At 51.0% G+C, this 18,497-nt stretch overlaps 7 protein-coding genes across 7 annotated transcripts; 3 read left to right on the forward strand and 4 right to left on the reverse strand.

The window, feature by feature from the left end:
- Positions 1 to 269: 269 nt before the first annotated feature.
- On the forward strand, positions 270 to 1,796 carry J4E82_010420 (uncharacterized protein; the record flags this gene model as incomplete). The annotated part of the gene is made up of 1 exon (XM_051736632.1): positions 270 to 1,796. The coding sequence occupies one exon, from the start codon at positions 270 to 272 to the stop codon at positions 1,794 to 1,796; it is 1,527 nt and encodes a 508-aa protein (XP_051583613.1).
- A 164-nt stretch (positions 1,797 to 1,960) lies between these two features.
- Positions 1,961 to 3,902, reverse strand: J4E82_010421 (uncharacterized protein; the record flags this gene model as incomplete). Its single annotated transcript, XM_051736633.1, has 3 exons — positions 1,961 to 2,050; positions 2,102 to 3,801; positions 3,866 to 3,902. The coding sequence occupies 3 exons, from the start codon at positions 3,900 to 3,902 to the stop codon at positions 1,961 to 1,963; spliced, it is 1,827 nt and encodes a 608-aa protein (XP_051583614.1).
- A 1,340-nt stretch (positions 3,903 to 5,242) lies between these two features.
- On the forward strand, positions 5,243 to 6,190 carry J4E82_010422 (uncharacterized protein; the record flags this gene model as incomplete). The annotated part of the gene is made up of 1 exon (XM_051736634.1): positions 5,243 to 6,190. The coding sequence occupies one exon, from the start codon at positions 5,243 to 5,245 to the stop codon at positions 6,188 to 6,190; it is 948 nt and encodes a 315-aa protein (XP_051583615.1).
- Positions 6,191 to 6,720: 530 nt separating this feature from the next.
- Positions 6,721 to 7,098, reverse strand: J4E82_010423 (uncharacterized protein; the record flags this gene model as incomplete). Its single annotated transcript, XM_051736635.1, has 1 exon — positions 6,721 to 7,098. The coding sequence occupies one exon, from the start codon at positions 7,096 to 7,098 to the stop codon at positions 6,721 to 6,723; it is 378 nt and encodes a 125-aa protein (XP_051583616.1).
- Positions 7,099 to 9,172: 2,074 nt separating this feature from the next.
- Positions 9,173 to 10,516, reverse strand: J4E82_010424 (uncharacterized protein; the record flags this gene model as incomplete). The annotated part of the gene is made up of 4 exons (XM_051736636.1): positions 9,173 to 9,589; positions 9,642 to 9,731; positions 9,794 to 10,281; positions 10,333 to 10,516. The coding sequence occupies 4 exons, from the start codon at positions 10,514 to 10,516 to the stop codon at positions 9,173 to 9,175; spliced, it is 1,179 nt and encodes a 392-aa protein (XP_051583617.1).
- A 3,456-nt stretch (positions 10,517 to 13,972) lies between these two features.
- Positions 13,973 to 15,120, reverse strand: J4E82_010425 (uncharacterized protein; the record flags this gene model as incomplete). The annotated part of the gene is made up of 3 exons (XM_051736637.1): positions 13,973 to 14,205; positions 14,382 to 14,975; positions 15,030 to 15,120. The coding sequence occupies 3 exons, from the start codon at positions 15,118 to 15,120 to the stop codon at positions 13,973 to 13,975; spliced, it is 918 nt and encodes a 305-aa protein (XP_051583618.1).
- Positions 15,121 to 15,952: 832 nt separating this feature from the next.
- Positions 15,953 to 17,674, forward strand: J4E82_010426 (uncharacterized protein; the record flags this gene model as incomplete). The annotated part of the gene is made up of 3 exons (XM_051736638.1): positions 15,953 to 17,014; positions 17,071 to 17,157; positions 17,219 to 17,674. 3 exons carry the CDS (start codon positions 15,953 to 15,955, stop codon positions 17,672 to 17,674), a joined length of 1,605 nt encoding a protein of 534 aa, XP_051583619.1.
- Positions 17,675 to 18,497: the final 823 nt, after the last annotated feature.

Here is an 18,497-nt window from a genome sequence, read left to right on the forward strand (position 1 = left end):
CCAGGCAGTCTCACTTTGGGTGACGTGGGTGGACAGCCAGAAGCGAGAATTGCTAACTACATTCTCTCGTCCGGATCCTACGATAGAAAATCAAGGTCGAGGACTCTCGCACGCGATAGCGATTCTATTGGATTTCTTGAAACATGTCCCGCGCGATGTACATGCCATGTGGTGTTGGAATTTGTAGCCTCTTACACCTACGCCTCGCACTGTTACAGTCGTACTATCACTGTACAACATACTTACCCTGTTAGACGAGAGGCGGCAAGATGGCATTCATCGCTTCGAAAATAAGCTGGACCTTTCCCTACGGTGGTCCTACTAACTCGACACTTCCAGCATCCTATACTTACAACACCACCCGATACGCTGTCGAAGAGTACCTATCGACATACCAGAGCGATACTGATGCACCAAGATATATGCACGGCGAAGACATTGTCCAGTCCTCTTGGTCTGGCATCGACACTACTGAGGGCCTAAACCTGGGCGTTTACTGTCTTACATGCCCTGTGCAAGGTGATCAGGATTCGCATGCATGTCTGGATTTCAATCAAGCAGATGCCACGGAAGTATGGATTGATGTTGGTGTAGCAAGAGAAGGAATGGGGTCAGATGTCGAAATGCCGACCGGTAACGATGGAAGACCAGGAGATCCACAGAAGGCAATTCGCAACCGCGACTTCGCGTGTGTTTTCCAGATGCAACAAAACGGTCAGGACGAGGGAACGAGCATATCAGACATCATCCTTAGCATGGGCGATGTGACCGGTTCGCCCAACTTCTGGAACGCTACCTATCGCGATGGACAACCGCAGAGCACGATCGATGCTGAACAGCCTAAACCCCTCGAGACCGGACCGTTGATGTTCACCTTTCCTGGCACAGGGAATTTGACTGGACTGAATTCCGATGCAACTATGAAGACATACTTGGAACACGCACTACACGATCCAAATACTCAGTATTGGGGCGATGCGTCTTCACTCAAGACTATGCCAGAAGCAGAAGATCTCATCGAAGCAACATGGACCACCAACCCCAACATGGATACAAGTAACGTCGAACCACTATCGATGATGCTAACTTGTTTGGTTTGCCTCGAGCCCTATGAGGTTGACCCTGACAACGATACCCCGTCACCAGCATCACGCTGCAACGATTGGGCCAACGCCGAAGACGAGGTCTACCGCGAGAACACCAAGGATAATATAACCGAAATCACAAACGAAGATAACTTTTATTCACAGGACAACACAACCGCCAGCATCGAGATAGCCATGTTGTACCCCTCCTTCTTTGATAGCCCTGCAGATATTGGACTCGACATGTGGTTCCACAAACAACCCGACACCATGCTCTTCGCATGTGCTCTAGCCCTCACATCGGGTACACTACCGCCGTCGTCGACATCATATAGTGACATTCAGGAACATACAGCGTATAGTCAGGTCTTCTTCGCGACACAGCCCAAAGGCAAGCATACGCGCGAACAATATGTGTTCTCGGCTGCAAATCCCAGTGGAGTGCCCAGTGGACAGCAGCGGGCACGGGAGGCGAGAGAAGAGGAAGATGAAAGGCAAGACGCTGAGGCTGCAGAAGAGGCGAACCATGATACGGATAATCCGGAGACGAAGGCAGGTATCGCAATTGGTGTCGTGTTGGGAGTGGGGATGGCGGGGTATCTGGCGTGGGTGTGGTGGAGAAAGAGGAAGAATGCGAGGCTGGCGAAGCCGCAGACGCAGCAAAAAGAGGGAGAGGTGGTTGATGTAGCTGTTGGAGAAAATAAAGTGTAAAGTATGATCACGATGTATATGGTGTTTAGTTGGTACGACAACGATAAGAAAATAGGGCAAACAGGGTCACGGATGTGGTCCGAGAATGGAATTGTAATGTTAATATTTGGCATATGAAGAAGTCTATGGCCGTAAAAATAACAAAGCACGCAGGCGTAATATGCCTACAACTTTGCCTTTGCCGCGTCCAAAGTGGGCAGCATGATATCCCTCATGTCACCGGCGGCCTCGTTGAGGTAGAAGCTCATCTTTTCCTGTTTGTTGTTAGCTTGCATTCCCTTTGTTCCGAAAACGACTTGACTTACCGAACCGAGTCCCTTTGAGCAGACGTTGAACTGAATGCTGTTCTCGTTGATCATGTAGGCGATGCCCCATCCGTCGTCGATGACTTGCGACCATCCGTAACCGTTAAAGTACTCGCTTGACAACTGCGAACTCGAAATGAACCATGTGGAGCTGTATGAGTAGGCTGGGTCCTGGTACAGAGCAGGTACTTCCTCACCCTCCTTGAGGCACTTCTTCAGTCCGAAAAGATGACGGTCGACACCACGTCCATCACTAGCATCCGAAATGTACTTGACGTGTGCATCAAGCGCCGCTCTCAACTTCTTCTGGCACTCCTCAGGTGAGGCGTCAGCATCGGCCATGGCGTTGCAGAAAGCGACACTCTCGTCCGAGACGGTCCTGCATGTCTCTGTTCGGCCTTGCTGGAAGCGACGGGTAGCAGCAGATTCGTAGGTAGGACGGTTCTTGCCATAGAACTTGTGGTATGCAAGTTGGATGATCATTTGTACGTAGGCGTCAGGACTGCACTTGAACTTCTTGATCAAGCCCTTGCCGTAGCCTTGGTATGCCTGTACTCTGAGCTCGTGTGCGCCAATCTGGCTGGCGAAATGTGCTTGCGCGTCGGCAATGTCCTGTTGCAGCTCCTTGTTGATCTCGAATCGAAGGGGTTTCGGGTTAGGGAGGTCGGAGCGTACGTTGGGGTCGTCGAAGGGAAGGGCGTTGCTGAAGATTTGCTGGTTCGCATAGTCGTTGAGGCGGTGGGTGGGTGTACCGTCCATCATGGAGTGCTCGCCCATGAAACCTGATGTGCCGTTCTCGTTGACAATAAATTGGAGGGGCTTGTCGTACCAGCGGTTTGCGCCGTCGCCGTGCCAATATTGGTGTGCGCGCTCTTCGAGAGTAACGGGAGAAGCGTCGTCGAGGCAGACGATGAATGATGCGGCTTCAATCTCCTGAAGTGTTGCGGCATTGACGCTCGAGGCAGCCTTGAGCTTGGGGTATACGTCTGACCAGACATCACGGTTTTGAGACGTGAGGCTGCCGACTGCGGGTGCCTTTTCAGCCTTCTCGTAAACGCGCTTGAACTGGAGCTCGAGCTCGCTAGTGTTGAGTTGCTTTCCATTGATCTCGTGGGGAATCTTCCAGAACTGGTTCTTCCTGATGGCGATGATGTGCGCGTTCTCCTTGTAAGAGTGCTTTACGCTGGTGTCTGATGGCTTCTTGGGGACACGGCAGCAGTTGAACATGTGCTCATAGGAGCTCATGGCCATGGGGAGCTTCTTCATGTACTCGGGCTCCAGACTGCCTTCATCGACCATCTTCTTGAATTCGAGCACGGCTGTTGACAGGGCAGCAGCACGCTTTGCCGGGTTTCGCCTCTTCCTGTCATCGCGGTGCGAGTAGAAGTAGCTGACGTATGGCACGACGGGGTCGCGGTAGGCCATGTAGGCAGCATCATTCCACCACTCGTAGATCCAGTTCCTGTGTTTGGGGTCCTCTCTCCGCTCCACCAAGCGCTTCTGTAGTTTCTCTCCGGGACCACCAGGGGCTACAAATTCGTTGACGGCTTTTGTGGTCGCGTCGAATTCGTTCTGGGAGAGGAGTGGGTGAACGGACTTGAGGTATCGCTTTGCGGTTTCCTCTAGTGTGGGAACGGGGAGTCGTGGGAGAGAATCTTCAAAGCGCAGCATGGCGCCTTTGCTGTGGTCCTCCTTGTAGCCTGCGCAGACATGGTCGTCAGCTCTGAAATGTCTCAAGCATGTGGATAGAGCGTGTCCACTTACCCGCTGGCAAACTCGACTGTTTCCTTGTTGGTGCCATTGCGACAATCTATGCGCGTCGAATATTAGCATACATCCCCCCACTATACGTCTGTTTACACTGCAGCAACAACATACTCTGGGCTTTGCAAAGGCGGACTGGTTCAAAATAGGTCTGCGGAGTATCGAGGCGGGTGCTCGCGCGCGTGCAGCTCTGCTGAACATCACAAATGAAGATATGTAAAGTAACAAGGGGAAAAATGACAGAATATGATATCAAGAGTCCTAGCTTCAGCAGATCCGAGGCCAAATGAGCACGCGCTGGCTGCGATGACAAGGGTGGAGCTGTGAATTCAAGGAGCCGAGGTTGTCGGACTAAGGTTAGAGACGCTGCCGGTGACGTGATGCCTGCAGGCTTATGGCCGTTTGACCGGATGAGCACATGCGACCGTCTTTATATCTTTTGCACCATGTGCCAGAACATCCAAGACACCAAGGCCACGTTTTCCATTCCAGCCTGTTTGCGAATTGCCATCCATCCGGAGTCTTCAGCATCGCGATTCTGGGGTGCCCCGCGCTGACCTCCCCACTAAACACGGGCGCGACGAGCCGGCAATTTCGCTCAGGAGCCGAGGAAGGGATTTCTCGACCGAGCTTGGGAAACGCGACGCGCAAGGTCATCAAGAGCCTCATACTAATCATGTGACGGATGAGGCTCTGAGCATCATGTGATTAAAGAGGCTCGAGTCAGCCACAGAGCCACAGTTCGTACGAACGTGTCCGTGTCCAGACCTTTGCCCTTCGGCATCGGCGACGGATGCGCCCGAGGGCATCTATGCTTAGTACGTCAGCTGCAAGAGCAACGAATGCGACTGGTTCGTGAGCAGACACCTTCAATGCAAATTCCATGTCGAAGAGCACGTTCCCCGCACACGGGTCTGGGGGACGGGTGCTTCAAGCTGTCTGCGAAGTACACCTGCATGTTGTTGTTGACATTCGCAAGTTACCCTCTTAATCCACCTGATGACTTCAAAGTTCAGCAAATGGGATGCATTCATGTTGATTTATTGTTCTACTATGGGTCTTGCATATACTACAAAAGTATCTTTTGACCAGTTAGGTGCACGTTTAGGGAATTGTAGAATGTCAGGGCAGCAAAGTCTATGGCTAGACGACACCACTGTCCTGTTGTGTCCTTGAACAATGCCGTATACTCTTCCCGTGAGCGCTGCCCCAATACCTAGGTACCCAATGGACAGGTCGGACACGTACACCACGTAAGAACGTAAGAATGTGACGTCAAGACGCGTCTCCATCTGACGAGTATAAGCACTGCACTTCAGCTCTTTCAATGCCCTCGAACCACACCCGTCTTGTCTCATACAGCCCACAACAGCGACTATGCCTGCAGACCCCTCAAAAGACCGTCTCCTAATAACCTCTGCGTCCGGTAAACAAGCCGGCAAACTCCTCCCTCTACTCTCCGAGTGGCAGAACATCCGCCTAGCCGTCCACTCATCCTCCTCCAAAGCCCGTCTCCAACAAGACTACCCCCGTGCTGAAGTGATCCAAGCCGACCTTTACTCCCCTTCAGACTGCGCCTCGCTCCTCGAAAATGTTACCACAGCCATCCACATAGGCCCCTCCTACCACTCCCACGAAACAGAAATCGGCAAAATGATGATTGACGCCGCCGTTGCTGCCTACTCTAATGGCAACGGGGTGTTCAAGCATTTCATATTGAGTAGCGTGTTGAACAGCCAGTTCAGTAAGATGTTGAATCATGACTATAAACGAGTTGTCGAGGAATGGATAATGGAATCTGGCATTCCATACACTATTCTTCAGCCGAGCACATTTATGGATAACATACCTGTCGCTATGCTGGCACAACAGGACAAACCGGTGTATCCTGCCCTATGGAGTACGGAAAATAGGTTCTCGATGCTTGCATTAAGTGACTTGGCTGAAGTGTTCAAGGTTGTGGCGGAGGAACGGGAAAAGCATTTTTATGCGCAGTATCCGCTTACGTCGACGCATCAGCCTATCAGTTTTGGAGAGGCGTTGCGTGTCGTTGAGGGAAAGATTGGTAAACAGGTGATGGTCGAGAAGAAGGCGTTCGGGGACGCGGTGGATGCTCTGCTGAAGAGGTTGTTTAAGCTTGAAGATGCTGCGCGGGCGGATAGGCGGAGTAGAGATACGGCGGAAAGGATGATTTTGTTCTATGATGCGAGAGGGCTGGTGGGGAACAGCAATGTGTTGGAGTGGGTGCTAGGGAGGGATGCGTGTCAGTTTGAAGAGTTTGTTGATCAGGCAGTTAGTGGGAAAGGGGAGCAAAGCACGAGATAAGCGACGCGACGGACCAGTACGCAGACATTGCATGATAATGATTTTGTATTTGCCTTCGTCTTGTATGACGAGATTGCGCTCGCTCTCCCAGTCTTGCGCGTTAAATGGTCTCTGATTGTGAACCGGTTTTAGCAGAAATGACCCCAACACCAACGCTGAACAGATAGAGAAACAGTGGCAGTTGCATGTCTATCCAGACAATAGCAATGCCATAAGAAAGACCGGAAAATTCAAGCCCGAGAATATGTTGTAAATATAAACATAAGAAACGTCGCAGTGACAGTATGAAGACAATGTTTGTGTGGTGAGTGTTTGAGCATGCGATCAATTCTTGTATCGCAAGTTGTTTCGTGACTCGGACACCAGGGAATCCGATTGTGTCTGTTTGGTATCCGAGCTGTCAGATGTTTGGAGATTCGGTGGGTAGACGTCCCGTTATGTCGTGTTTCAGATCGCAACGGATATGCATGCGGATTATGGCAAGCCGCGAAATCTCCATCATCGAATATGTTGTCGAATAATTCGTATCCTTAGTACTCCGACCAATGGCAGTCTTCGCCGACTTTCTCAAACTCCAAACTCCTGTTCATCCTTCGTCGTGCGCGCTCTTCGCGGCCAAGGCAGCAAAAGAGTCGCGCGAGGCCGCTACGCTTCCGGGGTTCAAGACCCTCGTAAGGGTTTGCTTTCCTAGTCGAGCTTGTTGACGATGCTGGGCTGAGAGGAATAGTAGCATCGGCGAAGATGTCGCGGGCCTTTTCTGATTGCTTCTCGGATGTGCTGGAGTATGGCGAAGGTGTTTGCGATGAATCCGAGGGGAATGATGTGTCGAGTGGAGAGAGCATCTGCATTTGGCGGTTTGCTCGTGGAGAGCTGGGAAGCCCACTAGGCGGTTGTGGTTGGTAGGACATAGTGTGAGATTTGCGTATAGCGAGAATGGAAGTTGCGATTCGATCTAAAGAAGAGAAGCGTATCGTTGATATATGCAATCGTATCCGGGGGTTAATGGATGTCTGTTAAGAAGCGAATAAAGCCGTTATATGAGAGAAACAATGTTTGTATGACAAGGAAAGGCACCAAGGGGACACAGAGGCGTATATGCTTATGCCGATCACCAACCTGCCGTGGCCGCAATTATATGTTACCCAGGGGGATGACATGCAAGGTCTCTCCACGCCAAGGGTCCGACGCCCTCGACGCCGTAAAATGATGGCCAGGGGCAGCGCGGGGCAGCGAATATCCGCCACCAAATGTCACCGGACTCCAGCTGTCACTGCCGCAAAATAGGCTTTTGCAGCAAGGCGAAGTATTATCCGCAGTTTCATAGGCGAGAATTTGTGTTCTTTCGTGTTGGATGTCGCGGCTCTCATCCAACCGCAATAGTCGCGTCGCGCATAACACCAACAGCGCGCTGCAAAGCGGCGTCTGGCGTACAGGCGCAGCTGGCGCGCATGAAGTTCTGAAACCGTGCCGTCTTCATGCGGTAAGGCTAGACCCAACGTTGCTATAGATCTGAGGTCCGAGCACGAAAAGAGTCAGCGAACGTGTTCCTTGGAAACGAGGCCAGCAAGGCTGTTTGTTGGGCGTGGCTCGTTTGTTTTTCCTGACCCATGTCCACTCCTTGAAACGGCTTCTATGTCGCACGTCTGTTGGAAACAAACGACGGCTCGCTCGTCAACAGACCGCGCCGCGTCTGTTGTTAATAGTGGTGCATTTCCCATGTTCATGCAAAAGATGGGAGGAGTCGTTCCGTTACATGTCATCCCGCGAATGCGCCGATGAGAGTCCACCGGTTGAAGTCGTGTGCTGACAACATCGGACCGTACAGTGTTGGATGGTGAGTGCCGGCGTGGACAGTGACATGATTGTGTTGTATGCAGTTGGAGGTAGGCTGCCATGCTGATTATCTTGCATGGAGATCTACTGACGGACAGCTGACGACATTTGGCTATATCTACGCGAGCTGGTCACTTCGTGCATGATAATTGTTGGTATGTTGCCGGCATCGCCGTGTGCGGCACAGTACCATCCCTGGGATCATTTAAACCTTCGCAAAGCTTATCTTGCTCGTGCCCAGCCGCGTTTCACAAGACACAGTGAAAACCTTCAAGCTCTTGTTGAGAGAGATGCCACGAGAATACGTAGGTACGGTTCAGATGGACTGGCATCGCTGAGCGCATCGATGTGCAGCTGTCGCAGGCCAAGTCATCATGTGCGAAAGCAAAATCGTGCGTGCGCAGCATGTCGAAACTGCCTTGCCAGGTATGTGCACTGCACGCCTTGATAGCGAGTGCGGCGTGGTCGCTCTGCCGTACAGTAGGCGTTGGGTGGCACGGTTGGACAACGCAAAGCCTTATCTAGTGCCCAATCTGATGTGCACCATGCATGCAGCCGAGATAGAGAAACATGCGCTATGGAATGGCAAATTGAACCGAGGGTAGGAAAGACAAAACCACCTCAATCGTGAAGCGCAAATGACGATGTAATCGCTATACGGACAGATACGCTAACCCCAAACGGACGAGATGTGCCCGGATCCAGACACCTTCACAACAACTGACAATCTTTCCTTTTGCCCCTCAAAAGCTAACACGAGACGCCAACATAGGTTTTCGGCTTCATTACACGACAACAGGAACGAGAATCTATTTCGGGCTCATCTGTTATGAATACGAACTATGATCATGAAAGATATGGGTATAGAACTCCGAGGCACATATTATACCTAACCAGAATCTTTGTCAGCCTGCCAGCCAAGTGATCAGCCAGACCTTAGACGCCTCGCTTGCGAATACAAACTCGAATTAAGATCTCTTTCGTGAACACATCCACACCAAGTGGTGGCTTCTATGACCTGACTGGCCGTTACGTCTCCGTCGTAAACAAACATCTATGCCGTACATCGCATAATCAGTGATCTCAGCTTGCCCTATATAATGGGCGTGGAGTCCAAGAATGCGCATGTGCAGAGCTCGTGGGATGTTCTTAGTGAGATGTCGCCTCATAGATGCTCTCGAAATCCTTGATAGCCAGCTTGTCGGCGTCCGCAGTGAGTCTCTTAGGTACTTTCAGCTTGAAGTGTTCAATATACCGTTCGACCTCGCTTAGCATGACACCCCAATGGCCACAGGTATGTGCATGTTCGATGGCGATGGTGAGACGACCACGATGCTGACCTTGAGGAGGGCGAGTTACCCCGTGCCGAAGTCGCAAGAGGGATGTGTCCGCAGTCAAGTTTGACATGGCTCTGGTGGTCACCATATTTGTAGGGGCCCAAGAGGAGGCAGTCTTGTCGGCGCTGTTGGACGTTCCATAATTCTTCAGCTTGTGTTGCATTGTACTGCGAAGGTTTCCGAGCTTGTTTGTTAACTCGGTACCATTGTCAAGGGCTCTCGCCCAGAGCTATCAGAATTAGCACCATGATTCTGTGTTCAGAACTCCTGGATTTGCTCACCATCATTTGTGCAACAACCGTGCATCCCCCTTTGGCTGCTTTGACGCGCGAGAGGAAGCCACCTAGCCACAAGAATGACAACGGAATATACTACATGGTGGCAAATTAGTAGGTGTAGAGAGTGGACGGGACGAACGAGCATATGAGCTTACAGTGGCCATCTCAAGCAGAGTCATCTCAAAATTGAGTAGTGTCTTGTAGTCCAGATTGACTGGTGATGCTTTGCAGTAGAGGGCCCGGTTGAGACCTCTCAGGGCGAGTGTACTGCCTGCTTCTAGTATTCCGTTATCGGCGATATGTGGAGGGTTCATGCGGTTGAGGTTGAGGGATAGTGGTAAAGAATATGGCGTAAGTACAAGAGCCTGGGATGAGCCTGCATGGAAAGGGGTAGCAGAACGCTCAGTCGGGAGACGGACAGCGCCACGAGGAGCGCGTCGAGGTTCCGGACCGTCAATTGCCTCTAGGCATGCTATAGTGTCAGGATCAAGCTGGCTAATGTCTACCTCACCACGCCGAAGGTGATCATCGATTTCTTTTTGAACGCGTGCTGCCTCTTTCCTGTCCTTGTTCTTGAGATGCATGGACAGCTCGACCTTGAGCTTTCTGCCTTCGTTGTTATACGCCAGCCATGATCCGGGGTCTATCGATCCTGCGTTAGTGACCCGTGAAGCTTACGCTTTCGTGTACTTACTGTGGCTGCCAACGCTTAGATCTCGGACGTGCTCGTCGCCGTCACCGTCACTGTCGCTTTCTTCGTCTGCCTGGTCGTTCTTCGCAGCCTCGGAGTTGTTACTATCGCTACCATAGTAGTAGCCCGTGTTGATGTGTGAAGTGGCAGGCTTGGGCTTGAGATTATCGCTGTTGTTGGCGGCCATCGTGGCAGATTGCAGGCGAATATCTGCGAAGGGAGGAGCACCCATTTGATATCACAGTTCCAGTAGCTGAGATTCGAGAAGCGGAGAGGCAGACCCTTAAGTTGGTGGGGTACTTACACGTAGGCGGGAGTCGTGGGAGCTTTCGCTTAGCGTCTGTGTGAAGCTATGCTCACTTTCACGACAAAGGGAGGAACAGGGAGGCCACAAGCAAGGCAATGAGGATCCACGAACCACACGAGAATAGCTGTACGGCGGTATGTCCATCGTATGGCCATGGTTAGGTAAAGCTGATAGCATTGCAGCGTCGAGACGCTGACTTCCTTGACGATCCTCTCCTCCACCGCCACCTCGATCGCCAACAGGGTCTGATACCGACGAACTTGCGCACGCCTCGTACCCTCAGGGGCGAGATTACCTAGAGCTCTCTATCATGCTGCTGACATAGTGGTTAGACATTGATCTGTTGTTGAGCTTGCGAGTCAAAGATGTTTGGTCCTATCAACCCTATGTGGACGCACACTAGCTGGCGACGAGACCCAAATGCTGGTAGTCCAGGGAAGCGATTATTGCAGACCGACGATGAGCTATGGCATAGATCGAATGTCCTTCGAAGGATGCGGGTTCCGGATACCTGCGCGGCCTCTTCCGCACCATAGCGACACAGGTATGCGAACGATCAACGTGTCAACGACAATATCGAAATAGGGCTGGCAAGGCGAATGCTCCCAAGTAGAGGCGCAGTAGTGCACACCTATCGCTGGAACGCCTGACGAGCAGTCTACAAAGCATCAAAGGAGACAAAGGACGCATATCCTATCAGACATCCTATAGGAAGAGAAATCATGCTGTAACATGGCCGGAAGACACCAAGTGCAACCTGCATCAAGCCATGGAAGCATTCAGTACAAGAGCGCTTCTGAGATCCGGTTACAAAGGTAATGGTGCGATCAGGACATGTCGCCCTGCCTTTGCGGCCGAGAGACAAGACTCGTGGACAAGGAGCGACTGTCAAGAAACGAAGAGTTCTTTCGCGCATATTGGAGTATGCGAGGACTTTCCGGGCGTTGCAGACAGATAGCATTTGCGAAGTTCAACTTGGCTCTCAAAGATACACAAGATGGCAAATCTGAGCATCGCTGAGAAGAAAGTATCGGAGATGCTTAGAGTGCGTATACTGATTCGTGGGCAGTCGCACGTTTTGAGCTGTCGTAACCTGGCTTTTTTCGGAGACATGAGATCGGCTTTGTGCTTGCCAGGATTTGCATGTGGCAACCCGGGGAGCGTAAAGACGTTCATAGCATGCCATACGGTCGCAAGGAAATCATGTCTATGATATCCATTCGCGTGGATGTTGAACGACAGCGAACTATAGTGATCACCAAGAGAGTTGGCTCCAGATGGTATGATCGTCTTGAGTCTGATGAGATGGGGTATTTCAGGTTTTTGACCATTTCGATGGAAGCTTGAACAACCCCACGTGCGTGTAAACCAGTGGCCGTGACAGCCGTCGTATGCATTCGCCGGTAGACTACCACAGCAGTAGTTTTGGGACACTTCAAGAGTGGTACTCCCACTTCTCCAGTTTAAGGACGAGATGCTGCCATGGGTATGACTTCTTTTGCGACGGTAGAACGAGATGTCCTGACAGGATGAAGAGGATAGCATTGCAGCCTGTTTATCTTCATGGTACGGCATCAACATGCGAGAGAAGCCGTTCTGAGTATGCGATGCTCTGCTTGATGCCGATCAAGATCCCCACAGTCTTAAGGAAGAGCGTATAGGCTATGTGTTGAGGGTCCGTGCAACGAGACGTATCCCTGGAATTAGACGGATCTGCGCAGCATACAGTTAGGCAAACCAATCAGAATGGGCTATGGTAATGGTGAAGAGGTTTCGCGACAGTTGACTGAGCTGCATGTGGATGTATCGTGTATGGTGCAACATGAGTAGCGTTCAAGATGGCAGAGGAGCCGCCTTGCGTAGCAGCCACTGCACGCGAATGAAACATTATGTTCCCGAGCTCTTTCTAGACATATGAGAGTATGGATACCAAGGAGTAGCAATCAGCGGCAAGGTGCTTTGCCGTTACTGCAGGACCTGTAGAGTGGGAGCCGTTCTTCTTCAAGCGACGAAAACCAGGATTGAGAACCATTCTGTTTCTTGGACATGGTCAGGAACATAGGGATCCAGATGGCTATTTAGTAGCCATGTCATCTATACCAGATCTCGTACAGTACTGAAGAACGAAAATCGTGAGCGGATATAGTGATGTCGCGTAGTGCGAAGCAGTCACTCGGCAAGCATGGGCGCCATGTGCAGTCGAATGCGTACGGCTGGTCCGGTGCGGAGTCATTACTGCCGAGTTGTTGCATCAAGTCGCTTTGGTCAGCAGGGGCTTATGTGCTTTTCAATCAGTGCTCGCGTTGAGTGTAGTCGATGAATGGCTGCAACGGTGTTGCTGATAGGTGTGTGCGTGTGTAACGATTCGGTCGAGACAAGCGGCTCCACTGGCGCCGAGGATACCTGCGGAGATGGCTCGGCTTCGGCTGTCGCGACAGCGTCATCATTTCTTTGTTCTTCCCTCATCATCATCTCCCTATGAACCATCGCAATTCCGCCTCTTCAACCAGCGTGCGATATTCGACTGTCTTGTGGTGACTTCGCAACTGAGCGTCTCATAGTAACCAGTCGAGGTTTTGACGTTGTGGCTGTCTCGCGTGGCCGCGAATCGAGTTCTGGGCAGCCTTCGAGGTTCGAGGACTTAGAACATGAAGCATCGTGGATACTCAGCTCAAGGTGCGACAGAGACATCGTCTCGCGCATGCGGAAGTATAGGAACAGAGGCGCAGGAAGAGCTAGCAATGGAGTGCATCTTGAACGATCTCCTATGAGCTTCGACTGGGTCTGAGGCAGGATCGCTGCGTCACATACAAAGACAAGAGGCCGACAATGAATTGCTTTGGTAGTTGACCCTACTGGAAGTAAATAATTCACCTGGTCAGGATGTGGTCATGTAACAAGGTCAGTGCTCATCAGAGAGTCGTCAGGAGCGGAGGGTCCGCACGCAATATCCGCCACGCCAACAGACGCCACATTTGGTGCACGATGGGATGAGCTGGCTATCTTGATTTCTGGCAGATATTTGAGAAACTCCATGTTTGAATCTCTCTTCGAACCCAATTTATGGTGCAGCAAACTATCTCCCGACGTCGAAGGCTAGCGCAAGAGAAAACACAGTTGGTCTCACATCCAAGTTGGATTGTGCGAGACATGCGTATGCACTGTGTAGACTACTAATTCTACCATTGCTACACTGCTTGGTACGATGTCTCTTGTAGCCGATACCCTTCTCTGTACCTCGCACGTGTCTGAAGCTGCTGTCGTACCATCCTCAAAGCCTCCGTCACCACAGATAGCAATTTATCTCGCGACGTTCTCCAGCGGTCTTTCTTGAGTTCATATGACCCCGTTCCAATTTTCGTCGTCTTCCGGCTGTCGACGACAAGGGCCCTTCGTCGGTCGAGTTGAAGTTTGGGGTGGCTGCGCAGTCGGCTGACCTAGTTGTTGCGAAATGGAAGACTGGCCCAAGGCATGGTTATGAGCAGGATATAAGCCACGGGGACTTTGGGCAGGTCGGGGGATATCCGGCCAAGGTGTCCTTTCCTGACGCTCATTCTGCTCAGTGTGCCCTCAATGGATAAACAGCATGCATGATGCATTGTGGCTTGAGCGGTTACACCCAAAAGGATTTTTACACTCGATTACTATGGATTACTATCGATCGCTATGCTCGCGCGCCACATTCCTACGCCAACATTAGGAAGTGTCTGAGAACTCATTCCCAAGGTCTCGTCCATTTACATACGTCCAAGTGCTACCTGAATTCTTTTTGGTCCTCGCGACTGAGGGCGCCACGGCGGTGCATAAGGAAGCTCTTCGTCCCCGCTTAGCTTCCGTTTTCGAGGCTCGGGCATGTCTTCGAGAGCCTTGAAGTATGCGTCATGCCTCACACGCTTCCATGAACTACCACCCCTTCCATTCTTAAATCTGAACTTCCAGAAATGCCTAGTCTCTTTTAAGTTCAAAGAGTTTGAAAGTGCTGAAGACGTACAGGCAATCGCTTCGAGATCTTTCATGGAGATATAGCGGACTAGGACTTCCTGGATGGGATAGAGACGTAGTGCTGAAACGAGGCCGTTGCTATCGTTGTTTTCACCCCGAATACGCGTTGTAAGAAAGCTTGGAGATGGCACCTTGACGTCCTCCATCTCACTGAGCAGCCGCGCAATGCATTCGTCAAGCCGGGGAGCATGTTCGAGTTCTTTCACTCCGGTCGGACGGACGGTGCGAGATGATGACGATGTTGATGCGGAGAGCGAAGCCTCTTTGGCTCCGAGCACGACGAAGATTTCGGGAGGATTAGCTTGGGTATGGTGTTTTCCCTCGATCTGCGTTCGCCCTGCGTGTTGTCAGAAACGATTGAAAAGACAGGCATGTATTGTTCGCATCATACCGGCTGTGTTTGTTGTTCCACGAGCTCGCACTCCGTATATTCTGATGCTTTGCCCTGAGAAGCTGTCAGAGGTTGGGGTGACCCGAGACATCCCGTTCGAGTGATCCGAGTAGGTGAGCTGGTTGAAACCGTCGTCGCGGAGTATTGCGATTACGCCTTATCGGTGTAGTCCTGGCCTTCGCAGTGTTGCAGAAACAGCAGTAGTTTGAGTGGACTCGCAGCGGCTTTGTTCTTACTAGCAACGATCTAGGGTCCGTTCGATCCAGTCGCGTCGTCTGTGCTCTGGAGTCGCCTCTAGATCTCAAACTGCCCAGGCGCGCCAGACCGCGCGTCCAACCTGATTAGGGAAACATTCTAATCATATTCACCTCAAACTATGAAAGAGCGACCCTGTGGATTCAACTTGCCGCCTTTTGCGCGAGAACCTATGGGTATCAAGAGCTGGGTGAAGAAATGGCAATACAGAACGGTATGGAAATTGAGTCATCACACGCGCAAATGTATAACAATTGTCGTGAAAACAACGCACAAGCAAACTTGATAAGTCACTTATCAGAAGTTCAGAAGGTCAGCGCAGTGAATGTGAAGGTTTCATCCTAGTGGTCATACCTGCTACCCTCAGGGAGGTTGTCAAGCATTGTCGATCGACGATGTACTGGTTCACTCTGATTCCTTCGCACAGAGTAATGTGCCATCGACCTGAGTACCGGCTGCGGATGGAATTCACCATGAGATCCTTGTCTCGAGCATACGCTCCTCTGGTATTTCTTTCCTGGTTGGAGTTATATAGCTCACCTTCAACCCACCGCACCTATACTATCTCGATCGAAAGTTACGTAGCGTTGAGTTGGCAACTGTAATACGAAGGAACACTAGCCATTGCCGATTCAACTCGATCAATCGACCAGTCGCCGTCTGATACCATGGCATCCAACCTCGATTCCTGGAACAGCTTCATCGGTGAACCCCATGTCCCGACAGCTCAGCCTATCCTCACTAAAGCCTTCATCGAGGCCGACTATACATGTATGACAAGCCAACAGATCACCTACTACTTGGAGCGTATCTGGGAATATAGTTCCATAACCACCTTCGTACTCCCCACACCCATGGAGGTAGCTGCTGGCCACCGTTACTGGCTGCCAAACGGTCTTCTAGCTGAAGAGTGGATTATGCTCTTCATATTCGTCCCTCGTCTGTTTGACCTCGCGCCACTCGAGGTAAGGACGGCGTTTGAGGAACAGGTCTACAACGTTGCCGGACATTGGCCTAGCTTTGCAGAGATCATAGAAAGAGGAAACCAAGCTTCTATGCCTCTTGATATGCTTCCGGCTACGCAGATGGCAGGAAATTCTTTCCAATATGGCTATTCCCAGCCTGGAGGGGCACGCTTTGCGGGTCCAGAGACAGCCAAGCCGATCACAGGTCCGCTCCCAATTCCACCCTCAGGGTTTGGACCTTTTCCATTTTCTCAGTCGTTTACAGCTCCTGCAAATTTGGGTGTCCAGCAATCCTCATCCCTGACCGTCACACCCCAGCCGTTACAGCCCATCCAGCCCATCCAGCCCAGCCAGCAGATACCTCAAGGAAATTTACAGTTACCAGTGGCCTCAACCACAGGCCCTCAACCAGGTACATCGACTGCGCATAGCGTATCGATTTTCCCTTTGCAGTCTGTTCCCGATGGTACAGCTGCATCTGAGCAGAATCCGGCGGCTCCGCCAATATTCACCCAACTACTCCAGGCAAGGGGTATAACTGTCCCTGGGTTTCGACCGGGAAGTAGAACTCCAACCGACAACGGGAACAAAGCCTGGAGTGCTGAGCGTATTCGGGCCTTTGTCGAGATCCAGAATAAAAGCATCCAGGAGCTGCCAAGTAGTGCATTCTCTGAACTCGGCACTGAAATGTCTAACTTCCGCACGCCTGAATCAATCGACGTGACCTGCTGTCCTTTCGAAACGTCGCTCGAGGAGAACTTCACAGTGAGTATAATTCCCCATTGTTTATATCTATCGTCGAGGGACTAACAGCTAACCAGTACTTTTCAAACATATGCACGCTCAACCGACAGATGTGTTTGCGGGCAATTGAGCATTGGCAGCCAATGCACATAGCTCGCTACATTGTGAGTGTTACTTATATCTGAGAGATCGAAGAAACAATAAGCTGATTGAGACTATTTGTAGAACTATGCACACGATCTCCAAACACCAGGGATCTTTGGTCGATCGAAAATCGGGCATCACTTCGCAAAGGCCAAGAAATGGGGTGAAAGCTACCCTGGCCATGTTCCCACTGCCTCTTTGCGCCATACTAGCACAGACAGCGGGGCGCGTGGCTCTAACAAGGACCTACATGACTACTTCCTCTATAGTATGGGTGATGGAGTGGTCCGACCACCTCGCGGACGTAAGGCGCAGATGTTAACGCTAGTCATCGAACACGTTCGAGGCGTCACACACGATCGAAACGTTCGGCTGAGCCAGGCTGCTACGTACGCGCAGAGATATAATATCACCGTGCCGGCACATCATCAGATGAACTTCCAAAACCTGGCATTCGAGGACCAGCTGCCGTCAGAAGCGTTCCTTGACACGATCAGGGACGATTACCGCACCAAGTTCAATGGTCAAGACCCATAAGATGGATATCGTTGTTCGCAAAAGATGTCAGTCATGGTTTGCTAGTGAGAAAGACATACGAATTGAGCTGCGACCGTTATGCTGACGAATATGCAGTCTTTGTGTACTTTGAGGTCCATCATTGTTACTTGCTGCTTACTGACGTTGTATTTGCTATAGTATAACGTGGTGACAATGCTTGCGACGTCTCGTAGCGCATACGCAAATGACTTGGATATCATGTCTCTAACACCCGTCTAGAGATTCCTTATTTCTCTGACTTCTGACCGATTCAATACCTCACGAATATTGCATTTCAGTTGTATATATCACTCAAATGTCTCTCTCTCTCCTGTTGCAGACAGTGCTATTTACTCCGCTTATTCTACGCAAGGTCTGCGTGAAAGCTCCGCCTGCACAGTAAATTGCTGATCAGAGTCACGATGTTAGCACAAGGCATCATCGTTGATTCTCCACTTGATGCAAATTCACTCCTGAGAGTGGTTAGTGCCATTATACCCTGCACGCGCCGCTCTCCCCTGTCCTCAAAAGCATACGATTTCTGTGGTTCGAGCGAACAGTGAACGCACGATCAACTCAAACTTGTTGAAAGCTCCTTACATCCACTCATCCTCCGCACAGTGTAGATTGACCGCGATTCACGCTCTTCCTGTCGCTTGTCCTAAACGTCACTTGAAAGACTTCTACACACTTCCTATCCGAACTATACACCGATTGGCTTTAATACCATCGACATTCAGTCTAAAATATCGAGTGCAATGGAATGTAAGTTTCAAGCCTACTTTCTTTCTAAGATTGCTAACATCCATATAAGCTTACCAAA

The sequence above is a fragment of the Alternaria postmessia genome, assembly GCF_024291825.1.
Source record: "Alternaria postmessia strain BMP 2775 chromosome Unknown scaffold_124, whole genome shotgun sequence".
In the NCBI taxonomy this organism is placed as follows: domain Eukaryota; kingdom Fungi; phylum Ascomycota; class Dothideomycetes; order Pleosporales; family Pleosporaceae; genus Alternaria; species Alternaria postmessia.